Source organism: Xiphophorus couchianus, chromosome 7 (genome assembly GCF_001444195.1).
Source record: "Xiphophorus couchianus chromosome 7, X_couchianus-1.0, whole genome shotgun sequence".
NCBI lineage: Eukaryota > Metazoa > Chordata > Actinopteri > Cyprinodontiformes > Poeciliidae > Xiphophorus > Xiphophorus couchianus.
Window position 1 is genome coordinate 7,946,093 of NC_040234.1, and position 22,081 is coordinate 7,968,173.

The 22,081-nt window shown below is 38.7% G+C and overlaps 1 protein-coding gene across 2 annotated transcripts in view; it reads left to right on the forward strand.

Annotated features, from left to right (window-relative positions):
• Positions 1-110: 110 nt before the first annotated feature.
• The window catches only part of fam124a (family with sequence similarity 124 member A), a 32,096-nt gene continuing 10,125 nt past the window's right edge, over positions 111-22,081 (forward strand). Inside the window, exons 1-3 of one of the 2 annotated variants that reach the window (XM_028022761.1) lie at positions 111-462; positions 6,544-6,575; positions 19,813-20,579. In XM_028022761.1, the coding sequence (XP_027878562.1) occupies positions 407-462; positions 6,544-6,575; positions 19,813-20,579 (855 nt within the window). In that variant the 5' untranslated portion in view covers positions 111-406. The remainder of the gene's footprint in view (positions 463-6,543; positions 6,576-19,812; positions 20,580-22,081) is intronic. The other variant, XM_028022760.1, reaches the window with a different exon arrangement.

Genomic DNA, 22,081 nt, shown 5'->3' on the forward strand with positions numbered 1-22,081 from the left:
TAATCTCTATTCCAAAACTTGTACATTATACTCTACTGATACAGATAGTTTCACCAAATTCACTAGGTAACGTTTCTGTTTTGTAAAATCACCGTGTAGCCCATAACACATCACAAAGATGTAGCTGTAAAGCAGATTGTCTATTTCCAAAAGACAATCAGTAGGAGATTAGGCCATTCTCATAGTTGTCATATTTCCAACAGCCATTGAACATATCACGGCATCAGCAGCCTGTTGCTCCATCTAGTAAAAACTCCGCCGCTCATTTGCGGACTCGGAGTCCGCTGCGTTCACACGCTGCCCGACGGCAACAACCGCGTTGCTCTTTTCGAGCAACTTTTCCTCATCTGTTGACGCTGAGACTTTGAAACAATGCAGTTATCTGGACCACGGGCGGCAGTCTGAGATGGAGAAAACCTTCACAGAAGATGACTGCGTGGATTCAGGAGCAGAGACCGGGGGGTGAGTGGGGCTGAGGTGTTTCCATGGCTTCTCCTTCATTAAAAACAGCGAAATTGTCGCGTATTTATATTTGTGTCTTGAGTAGCGCGTGCTTTGTAAAAGCCGCGTGTGCACGAGCGAGTTTAAAACGAGCGACGTCAATATCTGTGTCAGATGGCGTCACTAAAAACCTGGAAAAAAAGTTGTTTTCTCTGTTATTTATCAGGCAACTGAGGTAAATACAGAAACACGCAGCGTTTTCTTTAAAAAAATACTGATGTGGTTTCGACAAGGAAAATTTTTAGACAATTTGTTAAATATAAATACTTTATGAATTGATGAAGTATTCAGAGTTATTGTTGTTCACTGTATTTCAGCTGTTAAACAGAGACGTGCTTCGGTTTCTCCTGCGGTACGTCGCTGTTGGTGTTCATGTGTTTTACAGTAGACGTAAATTAGTGTTGTTTACCTTTTGGAACATTGTGATATAGTAGTAGCTACATTTAGTCGTAGCAGCAGTAGTTTTGTTTGTGTATTGAACCGTTGTTTAGAAAACAGATCGATCTCTTTGGATATTTTTGAACAGAAATGCTGCATATTTTTGCTTTCTTGTATTTTATTTTCACTCCGCCTTAAAGCTCAAATACTTATTTTGACCATTAGAGCACTATGAGCATAAAAACATAAAACAGAGGTCAGCATTAATGTTGGGTGATGTGCATTTTAAGCTTTATCACAGTATTGCGTTGTACGTATTGCCCAAGAAACCGATGATTAAAATCAAAAGTCGGTTTTCTCAGCTGGACATTCATGGCTGCAGACAGTCTGAACTTTTACAAAAACAAACACTACTCTAAAAATAGACCCTCCCTGTTATCAAACAAGCTACATCCATACAGTAGCTACATTCAGTAGTGCGACTGCCTTGCTAAACGTTGCAAAAATAATTGCAATTTGAATGATCCGTTTTGTTAACCAACAGTGAGAAAATAGTTCAAACAGTAAAAGAAAACAGACAATATGTAACAAGAAGAATACGTAACAAGCAATTATTCAAAAGATCTTGTGTCCACATCTACCAAGTACTTAATGTCAGAGGAGTCACATTTTTTTGTTGTTGCTAAAATTAAAAGTGTAAATCAAAAGTGGTGTTAGAATCATAATCCACATAGATTATGGCCAATAGTTTGGCCATAATTGAGATGTAAAGAGTTCAGATAAAGGTGGTACAATTGTTGTTGAGCCTGTTTGTGTCATTATGTCCTTGTTTAATTGGCTTTAGTCTGGGTCGCGGGCGGGATGGAGGGTGAAAACGAAGAGCACTTCAAATGCTCCGGACTTGATCACTCTGTCACGAAACTTGTTGATTTTTAACTTGTGTCTTAATGTGATGTGAATCTTTACGCTGCGTACAGCAAAAGCAAATATTGGTCTAAGAATAAAACTTTATTGCTTTATCACTGTAAGGCTGCTTCACTGCAACAGTTTCGCACAGTTTGAACATTAAATGCTAGTAGAAAACATGCGGTGTGTGTAATAGATTTTTTGCTGGATGATAAATTGTCCCAGAAGTTATTGCAATAAGCAATAACATTGTTGTGTTGAGGCCATTATCAACTGGTATAATTGTAACAGCATAATAATGCATGAACACATTGTCAAAGATCAATAAACTTTAGAGTCTAATGGACATTTAACACTGGAACTGGAAGACATTTTAAATATCCAAAATAAATAAACAGAAACAACAAACAAAATTAACTATAAATTAACTAATTAGCTATTACTATTTACTCTGTAGTAAATTGGGACGGCGCCGTATTTTTAGCATTGAACTAGAATCGCTCAGAGATCTGATTTATGACGATCAGCACGGAGCCACATAAATGGAAAGTGCTGATGTGAAAGAAAGGAAGAGCGGCTGATAACCACAGAGCTGCCACCGCCACAGAATCCCGTCCTCCTCCTGCTCCTCCTCCACTCACCTCCAACACCTCTGCCTCCATCTGACCTTCAGACACCCGTCACCTCCACTCCAGTTGCACATGTCCCTAAGGTCATACTACATTTTCATTTCATATCTCGCTGGTTTTAATCCAGTTTGTAGTGAAATGAAAGCGAGCTCAGCTTTGCCTTCCTCCTCCCGATCCCTGCCTCTCTGCTTTTCGACACTCATCAGACGGCAGAAGGCTCCGTCTGTGCAGCTCTTCAAAGGTCATCCTGACTCGCGTTAGGTCACTCTGCACTCGGGCCTCGTGTGCTCGCTGCTGCCCGCCTCCGCTTCCACTTTCTGTTTATTGTCTTTGGACAGAGATGAAGCGAAACGGCGCTTCCAGTCTCGGAGCGTCAGGCGAGATGTTAGCCGGAGCCGCCGCTGCCGCAGACCCTCTCCTCTGTTTCCTGCTGCTCCAGAGCCCTTATTAGTTTAGCGATGAAGACACAGGAGGGTGCATGTTGGAGGGACAGTGTTCTCTGGCTGTCAGCTAAACCCTGTGGGACTAATATTCTCATCTTAGAAAGTCCATGTGTGAGCTGAGGTTTCGCAGATGTTTCCCGTAATTACATAAAGGAGAGTGTCTGTAAGTTGCCGCAGTCAAATTCGCCAGCATGTTACACCACTTTACAGTCTTAGTATTCATACCTCGAGAGCATTTTCAGATTCTCTCACGTTTCAAGCTTCAGCGTGGCGTATTGGGATTTGTTGCGACAGACTGATGCCGAGAAGAACGTAGTTAAAACATTTCTCTAACTTGTTCACAGATCAAAATCTGAACATCGTGGCATGAGGGAGGGTGAGTGGTGTTTAGAAAACAGTGTTAAAGCGTAAAGAGAGCTGGAATCAGAGAAGAGGCTGAGAAACCAGAGTGGTGGATCTGCAAAGTACTGGCTAAAGGAATACAAAGGAATGCCACACTTTTAAGATTGTAAAAATGTAAACCATGTATTGTTTCCTTTTCGCGTTCGCAATAGTGATAGATCACAAAAAAGCCCAATGAAAAATCATAAAGTTTGTGGTTGTAAAGTGACAAAATGGAAGACGTTCAAGGGTTACATATTTTTACAAGGCAACGCAGGAGAACAGCTTCATTATTTTATTTTTATTAAATATTTCTTTGATTTGTTTATTCATTGTTAAGCATAGGTTAAGATGAAAATCACCGTATATTGCTCCTTCCAGGAGATTATTAGCTTTGCTTATCACAAACCTTAAAAATAATTTTATGTGCTGCATTGAGAACTGAGGTAATTTGTTGACTTTCATATGCTGGAACTTTGCAATAAATTAAATACACAACAGGGAAATATTTGCATTTTCTCTATAACAGCAGGGTGAAATTTGTAAATTGAAATTTTTTGGGGTAGAAAATTGCTGAATAAACTGAAGTTAACAGAACAAAACAATGGGATAACTATTAGAAATAAAAGCAAAACTGTCAAAAAAATATTGTTGAATGTTAACAAAATGGAAGAAACTTTTGAAAAGCAAAGAACTGGCAGCTGGTCTGCTGAAAAGCAGAAAAGTGGTAACGTTGAGTCAAAAACAGATGTTGCAATGTAAAAAAAATAGTAGAAACTTTTAAATAAATCAAATCAAATTTTATTTGTGTAGCACATTTCAGCAGCAAGGCATTTCAAAGTGCTTTACATCATTACAAACACAGAAACACAATGCAATATAGAATCAACAATCAAAACAAAGCATTAAGTCAAGTTCCATCAATAAATTTGTAAGTGATTACATTTCAAATCCAACTCTAAACAGGTGGGATTTTAGTCGAGATTTAAAAGAAGTCAGTGTTTCAGCTGTTTTACAGTTTTCTGGAAGTTTGTTCCAAATTTGTGGTGCATAGATTCTGAAAGCTGCTTCTCCTCGTTTGGTTCTGGTTCTGGGGATGCAGAGCAGACCAGAACCAGAAGACCTGAGAGGTCTGGGAGGTTGATGCAACAACAGCAGATCTTTAACATATTGTGGTGCTGAGCCGTTCAGTGATTTATAAACTAACAACAGTATTTTAAAGTCTATTCTTTGAGCTACAGGGAGCCAGTGGAGGGACTTTAAAACTGGTGTTATGTGCTCTATCTTCCTGGTTTTAGTGAGAACGCGAGCAGCAGCATTCTGGATCAGCTGCAGCTGTTTGATTGATTTGTTGGACAGACCTGTGAAGACGCTGTTGCAATAATCAATACGACTGAAGATGAACGCGTGGATGAGTTTCTCTAGATCTGGCTGAGACATTAGTCCTTTAATCCTGGAAATATTCTTCAGGTGATAGAAGGCCGACTTTATTACTGTCTTTATGTGGCTCTGGAGGTTCAGGTCAGAGTCCATCACTACTCCCAGGTTTCGGGCTGATCGCTGGTTTTTAGTTGTAATAACTGAAGCTGTGCATTGACTCTAGATCGTTCCTCTTTAGGTCCAAAAATAATAACTTCAGTTTTGTTTCTGTTCAACTGGAGAAGGTTTTGGCACATCCACACATGTATCTGTTCTAAGCATCTGTTCAGTGATTGGATGGGGTCAAAGGTCACCTGGTGACATCGTAATGTAGAGCTGTGTGTCATCTGCATAGTTATGGTAGCTAATATTATGTCCTGTTATAACCTGAGCTAGTGGGAGCATATAAATATTGAATAAAAGGGGCCCTAGGATTGAACCTTGGGGTACCCCACATGTGACCTTTGACCTCTTTGATGAGACGTTTTCAATTGAAACAAAGAAATCCCTGTTCTTTATGTAGGATTCAAACCAGTTAAGCACTGGACCGGAGAGTCCGACCCAACTCTCCAGTCGATTCAGTAATATGTCATGGTCAACAGTGTCAAAAGCTGCACTGAGGTCCAACAGAACCAGCACTGTGGTTCTGCCACAGTCCGTATTTATATGGATGTCATTGTATAAATAGTACAATAGTATAAAGGAAATGCAGACTTGTCAGCTGAGCTGCTGAAATAATGTAAATATCAGCTGAAAACTGAAAAATCTACAGGGTGAGTTACAGTTTTCACACATTAATAAAGTACAAAGAATTGATTTGATCCAATTCATGATGACATCTACAGTATATAAACCACAAAATGACTCATCTGATAACAAATGATACTTAAAGTGATGAAACCTTTACTTTATAATTTCTCTTAATCACGTCAGAAGAGAGCTCAAGATGGTTATTAGAAGTCATCTTGCAGTGGAAATGAAAAAGACTTTATTTGGTTCATGTCTTCACGTCTTTGGATCATTAACACATTTTTATCAGAACTGATATAAACTGCAACATAATTTCTGTAATTTTTTTAAATAATTTTTTTAGGGTAGCAAAAAAACAAAACACATCTGGTCAACTTTTTCCATATTAGTCGAATCCGTTTTCTGAATTCTCGTTGGATCTGCAGTCATGTCCAGATGCTTCAAGTTGAATAATGTCTCATGTTGCTGTTTTACTGCCAGGAATCCTAAATATGTTAGTTCACTCTCATTAAAATGTGTTTCAGCTTAGTTGCTTATATGCAGTGTAAACAATTCGATCGGATTGCATCCAAACGGTACCTCAGTTTGTCAGATCTACCATACAGAAGCATCGCTATTAGTAAAACTGGTGAGGTTCTATATATAAAAGCAGAAATTAGTTTATTTTGTTTATAGAAATTGTCACTTTAGATGCTAAAGATGAGTTCTGTAATGTACTCAACAGTTAGACAAACAAAAAAACCGGTGTCGCACTGTGAATGCCGACCTTATTGACCTGTGTTGGAATGCTGTAGAAATATGCTCTCACCTAAATTATGCAGCAACACTGTGGTGGAGCAGAGTGTGGTGGGGATGATATCTGAGTAAACGTCCCAGTGTTTTATCCCAACCACACTACGATGTCGGTGCATTTTTGTGACCTGTCCAGCTGGACGTCTTCTACGCTTTAACCAAAAGTCGGTATTTGAAATAGGAGCAGGTCATCCGCATGTAGAGTGCACTTTATATTGCAATATAAACTTCTGTCTCTTCTCTCTGTTTCTTGTCTTCCTCTTCCTCCTCCCTCCCAATATGTCCACATCCCGTCTCTGTATTCATTTGGGTTTTTTTTGTCTCTTTTGTCTTTTTCTCTGCAGATCTGATTACAGTCCTCTGTCCTCGACGAGCAGTAAGTAATCTCAACACGAAGCAGAGCAAACACTAACGCATTCAAACTCACAGCTCAGGTGCAGGACTTTATCTCCTTAATGCATCCTGACAAAATAAATCTTCTCAGAGGGGAGAAGGGTGGTCGAGGGGTGGGCTTTGTTTGCGCTTAGTGGTCTCTGAAACCAGCTGCACATTTTTAGGAAAGGGTTTTTGTGTAGAAAAAAAACAAACAGCTTGCTTTCCACAGTTCCTTTCATTGCACCAGCATGCAGTTTACCATATTTTATGTAGCACAATGGAATTTGAGCAAGAAAAAAGAAAGGATAAAAATATCATAAAAATATATAAATTGTAAAGGATATATTGGTACATATCCTGTGCAGCTAAAAAAACAAAATTTATGTGAAAAAATAAAGAAAAGTTGCTGTACATCCCTGAACATTTTTTACTGAAGCACTTATTGATTCATTTCAGTACGGTGAATCAAATTGAACTGATGTTGATCTTGTTAATATTTGACATTCTACCTCGCATAAACTCTCCAAATCCAATATCTTTTTTCTTTTTTTGGTCCTTGAGTCCACATTTTTACGTGTCTAGGTAGAGACATGAAACGTCTCTACCTAACTTTTGGTATAATACTGATTTTAATTTGGAGCTGCTTATAACTTCATCCACCTTTTCAACAAACCCTGTTCCTGAAGAAAACAGGGAAGTGCAATTTCTTTGGAAATATATTTTTTTATAAGTGAGGGATGGATTATCTCCTTCTTATTGGTTTTGCTCCAATTAAGAAGGTTAATAGATTGTCATATTGTAATTAGCCCCACTTTTTGTTCTTAACTAAAAAGGAACCAAATCCTTCAAAAACTGTTGCCACCTTATTGAAAATGGTATCGAGTATTTTTCTTATCGGTGTCTAATTTGAATTTTCTTTTTCGTGGCAACCCAACTTTGCAGTCTTCCCTACCAGCTAAATTCTTGCTTTTTCCACAGACTTTGAGGAAACATAATTTTTTTTGTGATGTCATTGTTTCCCCATATATTTTCCAATTCTTGATGACTGTACAGTGACATCTGTATAATGTTGTGGGCATTTTTACAGTCTTCTCCTGACTGATACCTTTACAGCTTATACACTTATACATTAATGCACTTTATTCGTACATTTCCTCCTCTTTACAATGGTTTACTATAGTCTCGTTTTCAAACCCTTATAGATAAACAGGTGTTTGGACACAAAAAGTTAAATATTCTAGATAATAATGTAGCCACCTAGATGCCTCACATGCATTTTGTTTAATAATCTGACATATTTTTTCTACTTCTGCATCTGCATATTTCCCGATCTTATAACTTGTGCGATAAAACAAAACAGCGCTACAACAGGTGGACCGTCAGCTGTGATTAAATGCAGTGCTAATTTAAAGGTCTTGGTTTGCAGAGGTCGCGACCTGTCTTCGGTCACTAGGCCTTTCACAATGAAGGGATTAAATCTAATATTAGCCCATTAATCTGGTCTTCAGGACGCGGCCTTATCCCAACCTGCACCACACCCACAAGTCAGGAAGAAGAAGACACACACACACACAGAGAATAATTCATCAGGGTCTGTCTGGTTTGGTTTTCCTCTCATGTTTCCTTTGTCACTGTTGTATCAGATGAACTTCTGCTCACTATTGTCATAACTGGAGGTCGACGCAGAAGCAAAGTGCCCAATAGGATGCAGTCCAAACACACCCTGCACAGTTCCTTGCGAAAAGCGCTTATTCTTGAACTTTTTCGAATTCTTTTGCGTTGAAAACTACTAATTTGGTTCGTGTTTTAAGTGATACACACAAAAGTGGTGCAAAGTTACACAGCTGAAGGAGGACGATACCTAATGAGTCTCAAACCTTTTCACAAATAATGAACAGAAAAGCTTGGAATGCATTTTTATTTATCCGACTTTACTCTCCTACCTCTAAATAAACTCCAATGCAGCGAGTTTTCTTCAGAATTAGTAAATGGAGCCCACCTCAGTTTAAGCCCAGCTGCTCCGCTAAGGTTAGTTAGAGAACATCAGTGAACAGCTAGATTCTTACAAGCCTGTAGTTATTCTAGGAAAGACTTCCAGCTGTAATTCCAGGGCGGCTAAATAAGAGTGTTTTTAATTATTTATGAAAAAAAAATTAAAACCATGTATAATTTTTTCTTTCAGATCCCAATATACCCTAATTTGTGTTAATCTATCACAAAAAATCTTAACAAAATATGTTGCAGTTTCTGACTGTTAGATGACAAAATGTTAATTCTTCAAGGAAGAGTGAACATATATATATATATATATACATATATATGTATATATATATATATATATATATATATATATATATATATATATATATATATATGTACGTATATATATATGTATATGTGTATATATATATATATATGTTTCTGAACTCTTCCTGAGTTAAAACATTAGTATTGTTCTTTCTAAATGAATATGAACTCTTTTTTTGCGTCATTTGAGGTCTTAAAGCGCTTCGTCTTTTTTGTTATTTTGACCATTTCTCATTTTCTGCACATAAATACAGCATTTCTGCATATTAATTTCGGAGGCATGTTGTTAGTAGTTCATAGCATAAAAGAGTAATGTTCATTTTACTCAAACATATACCCGTAAAGAGTAAAATCAGAGAAACTGACAAAAGTCCCAAAGCTCATGATTAAATGCAAAACGAAAGCTGGTGTTTAAAAAGCACATGCCTGATATTATCTACTTTAAAAAGACCCCATCTATGTTAAATACTATGGAGGAGATTATGTAGGAGAGAGTTTGCTAGTCATAGGATGTGCGGTTGAGCTGAGTCTGAGTGACCTATGACCCCGTCTCCATTAGTTTCCCTCATGTGCCTATGCACATATATAAGAATTATGAGGCTGGCTGCAGGGTAAATGAGTGTTTTTGGACCAAAGGAAAGAACTGTGACTGTATGAACTCACAGAGATGGAAAAACAGACAGAAGAGGACATGTGCTGCATGATTTGTCTCAGCTATATTAACCAATATATGATGGATGTAAATTTATACGTGGAAGTCCAAAGAACGGCTGATATCCAGGAGACAGAAAGTTGGACGAAAGATGAAGAGATAACTTGAGATGCGTTGAAGATGGCCAACTTTGCTGGTAACGCTAAAGCAAAAAGGACAACAAAAGGCAGCGAACGAATGTCTTTATTAGAGGCAAATGAGGAACAGAAGGAAAATCTTCAAAGTGACAAAAAAAAGGAGAAGAGATTCATTGAGGGCTTTTCTTGCAACACAGAGGCTTGAAGAAGATTGATAGATAGCGGTTTGCGGGTTGACACAGAGGAGGTTCGGATTTTCAGGGATCTCACCGTCACCAGCAGATGTTTTACTTGCGGAGCCAAGGCGCATATTTAAGGCGTATCCGAGTAAATTTGTTTTTGCATCCTGCATTCTGAACATGCTTTACTGCATTCAAGCAACATATTTTTGTATACTGTGTTTGGTTGCCAAATATGTGAAAGCTTCAAAACTGTTGCGACTAAATGCCTCTGTGCCGAGGATCAGACTACAGCCTTTGTTTCATTTCCAAGTCTTGTACCTCATACATCACATGCACTTTGATTTATTCGGGTTTCCTAACCATTTGGCACAGCTGTGTTGCTTTTTCAGAGTTATTATCCTACTCTATTATCATTGACTGTCCCGTTTGTTTGCTTATGAGAGGGATTTAAGCATTCGCCACATGGTACGTCTCATCTTCACCGTCTGAAAGACAGCGCCGGGTTTCCTTCTGGACGGCAGAAGCGCTGCTGTGATGTCATCCAAAGCTCCTCCGAGAGCCGTCAGTGTGAATGAAGCTTCAACGCTCTCGTACAAAAACACAGACACTCGCACAAAAAACTGGACATACTTTCTGTTTAGCTAAGCTTATTAGATCCAGATTCTGCTATAAGACAGCTCACAAAAAGTGCTACCAAATTATTCATGTGCCAAAATGTGAACTGAACCACAAGTCTGGGGTCACAGCTCAGAAAGCTGCAGTCAGCTGTTTGTTAATCGAAGCCACTTTTTCCTCTAACTGGCTCGATGTGATCCTGCATTAATTCTTGTGCACAGTGAAGTCGAACGGCGCTGTCAGGCAACGTGGGACCATTTTTCATAGCTCTCTTTTATTTTGACTTAGTCAAAATAATAATAGTAGTAGTAATATAGTAAATTAGTGCAGCTATTTCCATGTTTCTGAAGTTTTTCTCTGTTTTGTTTTCATTATTTTGGGCCTTTTCATTTTGAAGACAGTAAACGGCTAGCTGGACTGCTCACAGCGAGATTAAGTTTAAAATATTCCCTGACGTACAAATCAATGTGGATTTGGATATAAAGTTAACTATCTGTGGCTGGCTAAAACATTAGCAATGTGCGTAGTGCTTAGGTTGTAATTTTGGACAGAGTCGAGAAATTCCAAACATAAGTGAAATTATATGAAAGACATGAGGCGATATGAGACTCTTATAATAAGATATCATGGAGTAAACATATACAGGTTTTGAAAGTACTGAGGTAAGAGTATAACATGACCTAATCACTTTTATTCAAAACAAAATGATTATTCCTACTGGTGCTAAAGTAATTTACCTTTTGATTTTTTTACTGTTTTTATTGTTATCTGTAACATTTATTGTTGTTGTTTTGAGTTACATACATGTAGAATAAGCAGCCACAACATTTCTTTAATAGCTTAATAAAATCAGAATTAGCTTTATTGACCAAGATTATGTGCACAAACTAAGGATTTAACTTTGGTTTTTAGCGTTCAGACTTAAAGGTGTAAATATATAAACTATAGAGGAAATAAAAAGAGAATAACGGAACAGAAATATTATATATATTTTTTGCCTTTCTGCTCTTCATATAGTCACACTGGGACTCTATCAATATGATATTAGTTCAAAGCAGTAGTTGGGCTGTCTGCTCTGGTAGAGGCAACAGTCAGCTGCTGCTAAGACTGCCATTCTTTGCTTGTCTATAATAGTTATTTTTTAAAAGGTAATTTGTAGCTGGAAACACTCAAACCTCTCTTTACTAAACACATTTAAAAAGAACACACATCCACTGAAAACCTTTCTAGAGCATTTTCCAGGAACACGTGCTCTAAAACCGACCCGTGGTTTCTATATTAAGACAACAATCTCCTTCAGGTCCATGTTTTTACGTTCAGCCTCAGATTTAGGAAACTTATTCTTTTTCCTGTCTGGTCAGACTTCTACAAATGTCATTGTTCAGCAATCTGTCCCTGAATCTATACTAATTTAACTCGAATCAGCTGCAGTAAAAATGGTCTTCACATTGTTATTTTTTTAAATCTGATTGCACTTAGAGTGCAGTACTCGTGAGACCGTTGTTGCCCTATCAAGCCAAACGCCCTCGTCCCAACTCAGATTTCCTGGCACTCATGACTTTAGGCTTTGGTGCTAAGTCTCGTCTCCTAATCTTTGCTCACAAACGGTCTGCAGTAACCGGTAATAATCTAAATGCTTCCCCCTCCGTCTGAAACCAGCTGCATTTTCAGGCCATGAGCAGTGGCTCCACATTTCAGCCTGACTTTTATCTTCTGTCAAACGTCAGGCTTGGCAGCACAGACATACAGAACTCTTTGTGTGTTGCTCTGTGGGAAAAGAAGTCTGGATTTCCCTTTGTTATTAGACCGCGCTCATGTCGCTAGTAAATAATCTCATCAAGCTAAAGCGCCAACTAGTGTTCTGGTTTGTCTTCCAGGCGAGCGAGTAAACAAACCCGCGTTGATTCTCTCGTGTCAGCCAATGCAGTTTCATTTAATTATATGCATCGATGCAGACGCTCAGTTTCCCTCTGTGAAGAGCGAGATGCAGCTCAGGAACAGTAACTCCCATTTCATTGCATGTGAGGCGTCTAATTGAAAACAACATCTAAGGAAACAGCGGGGAAAGATTTTACAAAGTGCCGCAACGAGTAGGAAAAAACAAATAAGCAAGTAAATATTGTGAAATAATAATAATTTTTTTGTTGCTCATATGGAACTGTTTAGAGGTCCAATATTGTGGTGCTACAAAAGTTTTTCTTTAGCAATCAGAGCACAACAGCAGACATAATAGACTTAAACAACAGGAAATAATCACAATAAGACGCCGTGGCATTGAGAAGTAGTTCTTAACCGCCTATGATGGTTGAATAGTGGTTAATTAATTAAATAAATTAAAGATGCAACAACTACGGCGTCGCTTACTTTCTCAAAACATTGAGAAACATGTACATAATGCGTTCTGCAGCTGCATTCATGTCCCGATATAATGAGGCCTGAGGCACGCAAAGAAGGACAAAACGAAAATTAGATGGATTTATTAGAAAGAAAGGACAATCTGCAATTGAACGGCTCCAGTAAAGTTTTTGGGGTTCACATCCATCCATCCATTCATCCATCCATCCATCCATCCATCCATCCATCCATCCATCCATCCATCCATCCATCCATCGAGGGTGAGCTATGGCACACCCAGTCCATCACAGAGCAACACAGAGACACACGTAGATTTTTGATTTTAATTATCTGCTGAAACCAATGTTTTACGATCCAGAACTCTTTTACGTAAACTTGCATTGCTGCTTCTGGTCATGGTGTTGTATAATCTGATGTGGATAAACCATACAGATGTTGTCAGTCACACGGCTCCAATGTTTCCTCTGGTATTTTGTTGATTTTTTTATTTTTTTTTGTAATCTTTGAGGTTGGAAGATCTTTTGCCATCGCCCTGATCCCTCACTCCCTCCACAGATTCAGGACTGTGAGTTTGAATCTGAAAACGTTTAATATTACTTCCCATCATGTCCATATCTTGAGTTTTACTGTAGATGTGAAACAGGTCATTATGTAGACTTTAATGTACAGCGTGACCCACAGCAATGCAGGAAAAAGTAATTCTGGATCAGTCGCTGATGTTCATTCCAATAATGACGTCGGATCGATTAAAACGTCGTTCTGCAGTGTTGCGTTCAGTCAAGTCTGTTAAAAACATACGTGTAGGTCAGTAGTTTTATGTAGTATAATTCATTTTTTTAAATCACTCATAAAACTGCTGCAGAAGTGTTGCTGTTTGGAGACATTGTTGTCAAAGTTGTAATGTGGACTTCGTCATCCACATGAAAAGTAGCTTAAAGTATGGTAAAGTATTAGTAGTTATTATTAAGGCTAGTTTTTGGCTTGGATGTCTCTTAATCATTATGACACAAGCTGGGATTGTTTGAAAAGCTTTTTTTTAACACAATGTGAACTGGAAATAAATAAATTTGTCCATCTGTAAGAAAAAAGCTTTTTGAAAGACTAACTATATTAAAGCCTCTACATATTTTTTTGGAACAAGTCAACCAAAATGAAATGAAAATAAAGTTTCTGTCTTTTTTGTTGTTGTTGTCATCTTTACCAGAAGAATAAAGAAGCCCCCATCTTGAATTTCCTCCTTCACTTTCTTTGACCGAGAGCCAAACAAGCTGAAGCTGTGAAAATCGGACTCCCGCGCGTACGCATGCACGCACGCGCAGACGGAGACGCGTTGTGAGGCGAAGCCGAGTTTTCACTTCTAATCACTCTCATATGTGGAGGGGCCACTGGAGGGATTGTTTTGTTATCTCACGTCGTCATCTGCGAGCTTGCCTGGGAGCATGTGGTCCCGGTTAACACCAGAACATGAAGCCAGAGTAAAAGTCTCTGGGAATTACAGAAGACGGGTCTGTCTTCAGTCTGCTTGTTGATGATGTGCCCATGCATGATGATGCGCCGCGCGCCGTCAGAGCAGAACATCAGCTTCAGCTCCAAGGCTCAAGTGAATTAAGAGCTTAGAGACACACTCCTCCAGGGCTTTGTGCACAAACAACCCCAATTCCCCCTCGCAAAAGCTGACTTAATCACTAATTTAGTCTCCTCTAACTTGAACCCCATTAAATCGCATAGCAAGGAAAAACTATTAACTTAATGTGCAAACTGTACGTTTTGGTTTGGTGCACCATAAATAGAAACATATGGCATCGTGTACGTCTCCCCTGAATCCAAATGGTATTCCTGTAATCAGTCAAATATGTATTTATTTATTTATTTATTACATTCAATAAGTGAACTGCATATGGGTCTACTTTGGGGCCATAAAGTTTGCTCAAAAAGTTTTTTGAAATTTAAATAAAAAAAACACATTCAAACTGAAAATATATGAAACAGAAAAAATGTTTTGAAACACCAAAAAATTCAAACTGAAAAACTAATTATAACATAATTAAAACTGAAAAAAAAAACATAACAATTTTGAAACTGAAAAAAAAAGTTCAAAACTGCTTTTGAGATTTAACGCTTTTTTCAGTTTCAAATATTTTCTTTGTAGTTTCAAATATATATTTTTTTCCAATTTCAAAACAAAATGTAATTTTTGGAGCAAATTTTATGGCCCCAATTTAGCTCCATAGATTTAGAAACCTATTTTATTAGGATTTAGCTGTATAAAATGTCATTGGAATGCTTTTATGTGTTAAACCCAACCCCTTTCTTTTCTTTTTTTTTTTTTTTAGCAAATATAAATTTTCTTCTAAAACAACAACCTAATAATCTAAAAAGCAAAAAGTGAAAAACATCACTTATAACAGTTGTCAAAGACAGAGCTGAGCCAAATATTTTCATCTCTTTTAGTTTCTCAATCAGAAACTAAACCTGCCATTTTTAAATGCAATATCTTTAAATATATATATCCTACTCTAATACTATTATAATCTCACTCATTTTGTGTCATATCGCCAGATGTTTTCATCCTTTTGTAAAACCTGTCGATTTCACTTTGGGACATTAAAGTTGAGCAACAGGAACGCCAAAAAACTGAAGAGCAGTAAAGGGTCTTGCCTTCAAAATGTCAACACGAATACATTTCTGGTCAGTTTCAACAAAAGCTAAACTTTACGACTGTCATAAAGTAAAAACTCACTGACTATTCTGTGTGAAAGGTGGTAACCAAAATCATAACTCATAACGCAATCCACAGCTTTTGGACCATCAGACATAGGTGAGCACAGCAGCCTTAAAATAAGTGATTATGGAGACTGGTTACTGCAATACGCCACTTTCTGCGTGGTTTTCTCCTCACTGTGTGAAATTTGTCTGGGTTCCAGTTATATTAAACTATTTGATTATTGTTTTGACCTGTTCCTCAGGTTTAGGAGAGAAGCGTTCTTCCTTTTAGAACCGTTTATAGAGATGAACAAACATCTGCCTCACTTTGCTTTTCAAGAACAAGATAAAGAAAGGCTTTTGTGTCCTAATTAGCTGGAAATGATCAATGTTACATTTATTTCACTGGAAAGATGTCAAACAATGCGTCACTAGGACTTTTGGAAATGAGTGATTTGTGTTCTTACAATAAAACCTGAATTTATTCAAAAGCTTTTTACACATATTTAGCTGATTTGCCAAAAAAAAGTTGTGGAGAATGTTATTTATTAGACTTACATAAAACTGTGAAATGCTACAGATGTTTATTGCTGGATTTCCGCAACAAAGAAAGTGTTGTCTAGGTCACTCTTTTGTTGAAGGAACTTTCTTTTGATTTTTTCTGCAGTGCATTCAGGCAAAATTGATACTAAGGACTCGAAAACACAAAGTCCAGTTCTTTTCTCTCTCTTACCTTAAATCCTGTTGGGCTTTGTTTATTTTTTCTCATCTCACGTTAACGACAGTCTGTTTATCCTCTGTTGCTTCTCCGTCTTCGCTTGCATTTTACTCATTATCCCGGGGTTTAAATGTTTGGAGGATGTCTGGATGTCAAGGAGAATAAAACTGAATCTTAGACAGATGTTTGGAAAGGTAAGATGGCCCCAGCAGGCTGTTATTTCCCTGGCTTCAAACCCAAACCTTCCTCTTTGAGCCAGCTACTAAGAACCACGGGACCAGTGAGATCATGAGATTAGGACAGTGTGAACAGAAAACAAACAAGCACAGAGAGATAGCTTGAAAGCAAAAAACTAATGTCTGGATTGAACAAATTATTAGCAATAGCGTGATTGATATCCCCCCTGAACTGTTTTGGCTGGGCTTTTAATGAGTCAGTAGTCAGGCAGCTGGGATGAAGATCTCGGCCGACTGGATGAGTGTGTTTGTTCACAGCAGTTTTTAGAAAGCAGTTCCTGTTATGTTGCTGCTTAGAGAATGGAGATAAACAAAAATCACGTTGCTACGGTGATAAGATAGGACGTTGCATGGAGACTATCTCGATCGCTCTGAAGTACGACTGTGTAGACTTGAGTCCGAGTACCAAGGTTTAATGAGTTACAACTTCAAAACTGCTAACGTCTTCCTTTTCTATGGTTTAAAATCTTTAATTAGACTAACCGTCCCCATCTGTTGCTGTGCACTGTCAGTCAGCTGGCAGAAAGATGGCTACCAGACTTTTCACATACTCACAATAAAGATGAATTGAGCTGAAGAGTGTCCCTTCGTTTCTATTTAAATAAAGCTAAAGTCGCCGAGCTACAAGATGCATTTCAGGCAGCAGAACCAACATCTGCTTGATAGAGACCCAAATGTGGCCCACGTTGTCCTTTTCCCCAGATTTTTAGGACGGGTCTGACCGATCCTTCGTACTCCGCTCTATCCCAAGAACAGAAAAACGTTGCTATGGTAACAATGGCGGCCAAAGCAAAACCAAAAGCTTAAACCGGTTGTGTTGTTGGGTTTTTGTCATTTGCATTGACATGTTTTTAATCCAGTTTTTGTTGGATAAAGTATTTAATCTATTCATTAACTTAATAAATTTAACTAGATAGGTAGTAGAAAAAGATCAGCAAGATTTCAAGCTTGTTGCTAGGCGACAGGACATATGTCAAGATAAAGGGAGCAATAAGTTGTAAAGCTCAACCGTCCAATTTCATAGCCCTGCCATAGAAGTAGTGTCTCTCTGTAAAAAAAAATTAAGCAATAAAAAAGTAGGGTTGTGTGCCATTATCACATTTACTTGAAGTTCTTTACATTAAAATAGTGACAAAATTGTGAATATATTGTGTATGTACAGTCATCCATGGTGAGTTTTTAAATTGGACATTGGGCAGTTTCTCAGGGCAGCATTAGAAAGGGGACAAATGACCCCCAGGATAAAAAAAGAAGTGTTTGCCGGTTGTGTCTGACAAGCATTTATGTGTTAAATGGAGAGTTTTAACCCCCGGCCTGATGCTCGATATGTGCTTTACATCACCCCACAATTTTTTTTTAAATTTCCTGCAAACTGATTGGTTTTGAGATGGTAGAAGGAGATACTTGCTCATAAAACCAGTCCTGAAAGAGTCACCACTGCACATTGTTTCTCTAATAAATGTATTGTTTTGTAGCAGCATGAATAGCTTTTGCTGAAGTTGCCCTCTAAAAGCAGGCTACAGGGTGGATAGTCTCTCTATCAGTGTGATTTTCTTTAAAGAAAGTTGCAATGTTCCTTATGTGTTGATGTTTTCACTGACCGGCCTAATCCAGCTGTCAGTATAACCAAAATACACTTTGCAATTCGATTCACTCGACCTCTAATGGAGAGCTTTTCGCATCGCTTCACAGTAACCTGATCTGAACATTTTCGGAAATGTCACCTCTTTGGTCAGAGCAGAAACTGCTCTTTTGTAAAGGCCAGTGGGGAAAATCACAAGACAGACTCCGTCCCTGTTTGGCTTCGCTGCTTTATGGAGGGACTCTGGCAACAGTCAAACACTCTGCCGTGTCGGGGACAAGCAGACTGAGCTTGTCCTTTCTCACAGGCAAAGTGAAATGGGACGAGTCCCCAGAGAAGTGCGATAAAGACAGCAGGAATAAACCTCGAAAACAGGCGGAATAAACACCGACAGATAAGATGTTAACACGCGGGAAGAAAAGCTGCCGTAAAATATGACCAGCTGGGAACTTTGCCAGCATCTGAGTCACCGAGCTGAGGTTTTCCAGGTCGGGGGTTCAGGAAGAGGCTACACCTGAATGCGTCGCTCTTGCTGTGGTCTTGGACATTCCTCTGGGCCTCAGTAATGACTCCTAATGGCACTAATGAGCCTTCGCAGAGGAGACTCGCACCACATGGGTGTTTTAGCGAGAAGAGGGGCTGAGGCAGGAGGTGGAGGGGGGGTAGAAAGGTAAACAACGAAACCGGGGGGAAAAAAAGATGGAGCTGGCTTTGGTTGAGTGGAACAGAGACAGCTGAGAGCAGGAGATTTGTTAGGGAACAAAGGGAATGGAAAACTTGAAAGAGGAAAATAACCCGAGCCAAAAGAATAACAGGAGAGATATTAACGTTGTCCTGGCATACCAAAATATTCTCTGTTTTCATTATCTGAAAATATCCGATACCTTTCCAAATACTTTGTGGGCATACCAACCTTAGCTGTGCAAAGTTTCCAGATTGGGCAAGAAAAATAAATCAAATAATCATAAAGATTTTTTTTTTCTAGTTACATTTTGCAGCCTTGTTCTTATTATATATGAGGGCTGCAACTAATGATTATTTTAGTAATTGATTAATCTACTGATTTTTCTGAGAGTCGAGTTAATCGGATAAAAAAATTCAAATTTTTCTTTTAACCACTTAAGTCTTTTTTATACAATTTTAGAAATACATTAAAAGATGCAAATAAACCAATAATTTGGTTCCTTTTTAAAATAAAATAACATTTTATTACCTAAAATGCAATAACATATCACTCTTCTAGTGAATGCTTGATCATATGTAGCAAAGGACGCATCTGCAGCTAAAAATATACTTTTAACATCAACATGTGAAAAGCTCAGGCCTTTTATCTCAATTTAACAGTGCAGGGATGACCTACACTGTGTTTATACTTTTTTTTTGATAAACCAATTAATAGTTGGACAGTAAAAAGTGCTAAATAGTTTTTCTTTTTTTTGTCTGAATGTGAACTGGGTGAAGCTAAAACTGGTGTTTGATGAATTTTTGGTTTTGAACATATTTACAGACAAAGGCTTTTTTAAATCTTAAATGCAAAACGTATTTATATATTTTTACAGTTTTTGCTCAATTACTGTTCTGCCCGTGTTGTTCTTTTAGCAGATGGTTATTTTAAAGTCTCCACACTCCAGTTAATGATTAATCTATTTCTAAATTAGCTTATTTCAATAATTGATTGATCCACTGATCGTTTCAGTCCAACTACCTTTTTCTGGTTTCCTTTTTTTTTCTTTGCATGTGTGCTCCTGGAGGTGAGTTATCCATGGGTGAGCTCCAAGACCCGTTCCTCGTCAGCGTCCACCTCATCTCCGACCCTGGCCAGGGGAAGTTTCTGCAGCGCGCCGCCGACGCCGTGCTGGCGTGGATTCACCCCGAGCTGCAGCTCTTCAAAGTCTCCGAGCGGGCGTCCACCTCCCAGCGGACTTGGCCAAAGCGGCACCAAAACGGCGTCCCGTCCGCCGGACCTCAGCCGGCCGTGGCGGTCATCCTCTTCCTGCAGGAGATGTACGGCGGCGAGGGGCAGATCCTGACGCTGCAGCGCACCCTGCAGAGACCGCCGTGGCGGTACCACCACACAGAAAAAGTCAGCAACGGCCGCAGCATGCTGCCCCTAACGCCGTGCAGTCAGGACTTTTTCGTCTTGTCCCCTGGCACGCCGCTCTGGGCGGTCCGGCAGGTCCACTACGGCAAGGAAATTGTGCGGTTCACAGTTTACTGTCGCCACGAGAATTACGTCGACATGGTCCGGCTCTACAAGCTGCTGCTCCAGCGACGTGTGGCGCAGAAGAAGGAAGACTTTTGCTTCTTCGTGGTGTACTCCAACCCCGACATGGAGATCCAGCTGTCCTTTAAGAGGCTCCCACGGGGACAGAGCCCCGTTGTGCTGGACTCGGCGGTGATGGAGGTGAGGGTACGAGACGTTGGAGTGCTGGTCCCGCTGCTACCCCACCCCTGCAGCCCGATCAGCGACGTCCGCTGGCAGACGGAGGATTATGATGGGAATAAAATCCTGCTGCAGGTGAGCATCCTTTGGGTGATACTGGTTTGCTCCTCTGCAAAACCATAAATGAATATGATTTATAGAGCTAAGCAGCTTTTTTTAATTGACTGCCATCTGGTGATTACAGACCTTTTCAGTTTCTAACATGTAATCTCTCAGGAGTTCCTCCTGTTTAGCTCCCGCTATCTTCCCTTAAAGTCTCAGAAAACTGTTCCCACAGCATGATGCTGCCACCACCATTTTGTATTGTGGGGATGATGTATTCAGGGCAATCCTTTATTTTAGTTTATATATAAAATAAAGGCCTTAAAATATATTAAATTTAAAAAATAGCAAGTTAGCCTTTGAGATGTTAATCTCAGGTCTTAAATTGTATCATGGCAAGACTACTTAATCTCATATATTCAATCTTTAGTTTTTCTTGCTGAACATTTCTGTCAGGCAAATGTTTGAGTCGCACTCAGATGTCTTAATTCTGTGACTCAAGACGACTAAGGCTAAAGCTAGGTAGCTGCTAATATATCCTTAGCTTTTTGGGGTTTTGAATAGAATAGAGTAGCATTTATTGTTTGTCACTGAACTTATGTACAATGAGATTAAAGCCAGTTTCAAAACAGTGCAAACAATGTAGGAAAATATAAACAATATAAACATGAATATGGTGACATTTACAATATTGAATCAGTTAAATTTATATATATACAGTATATACACACACATACATGTATAACCATCATATAGTTTAGTGCATGTGGGTGTTTAGCGTGTTAATCGCTTTTGGGAAGAAGCTGTTTTTGAGTTTGTTTTGTCTGTCTTAGGTAAATGCACATTTTTTGCTAGTTGGTTTGGCGAAGTTTGTACATTCCTGTGGAGATATAGGCTTTTAAATTCTATTTAAAAATTGTCTTTAAAATGTCTTAAAACGTCTTAAATTTGAGTTGGTGAAACCTGTAGAAACCCTGAAGGTGACCTTTTGAGAGGGGCATTATGAAGAAATCAGAAAATCCTTTTTTCATCCACTTCACAATAATTTGTGTTGCTCTATAAATAACACAGAATCAAATTAAAAATAATTTCTTTCAGACAAAATATGAAAACATTCATTTTGTATGAATGCTTTGGTTGCATAACGGTGGATTCTACTAGAAATCTTTGTTCTCTCTCCATTGGAGAGACAGACTTGCACAACAAAGTGGTTGTTTGAGGGGTATCGGTTTCAGAGGGGGTATGTGTGTCCAGGCGGTGTGAGATAAGTGGTTTGGAAAGTTCAAGCTGATTAAGAAGCAGTCCATTACCGGGATTGGTGCAACACGGAGAAACAACAAGCTAATCTGTCATGACAATGGGCCATATGTATGATGCTTAAGCGCCAGCTGGACTGAGGTTAGAGGTTCTTCCACAAAGTTATGCCAGTAGGAATATATAGTTTCAGACTTGGCTGCTGAATCAAACACAAACACTGTTTTATTTATTGATTTATTTCTTGATTTTATCATAACCGATTGGTTTTAATATATCTT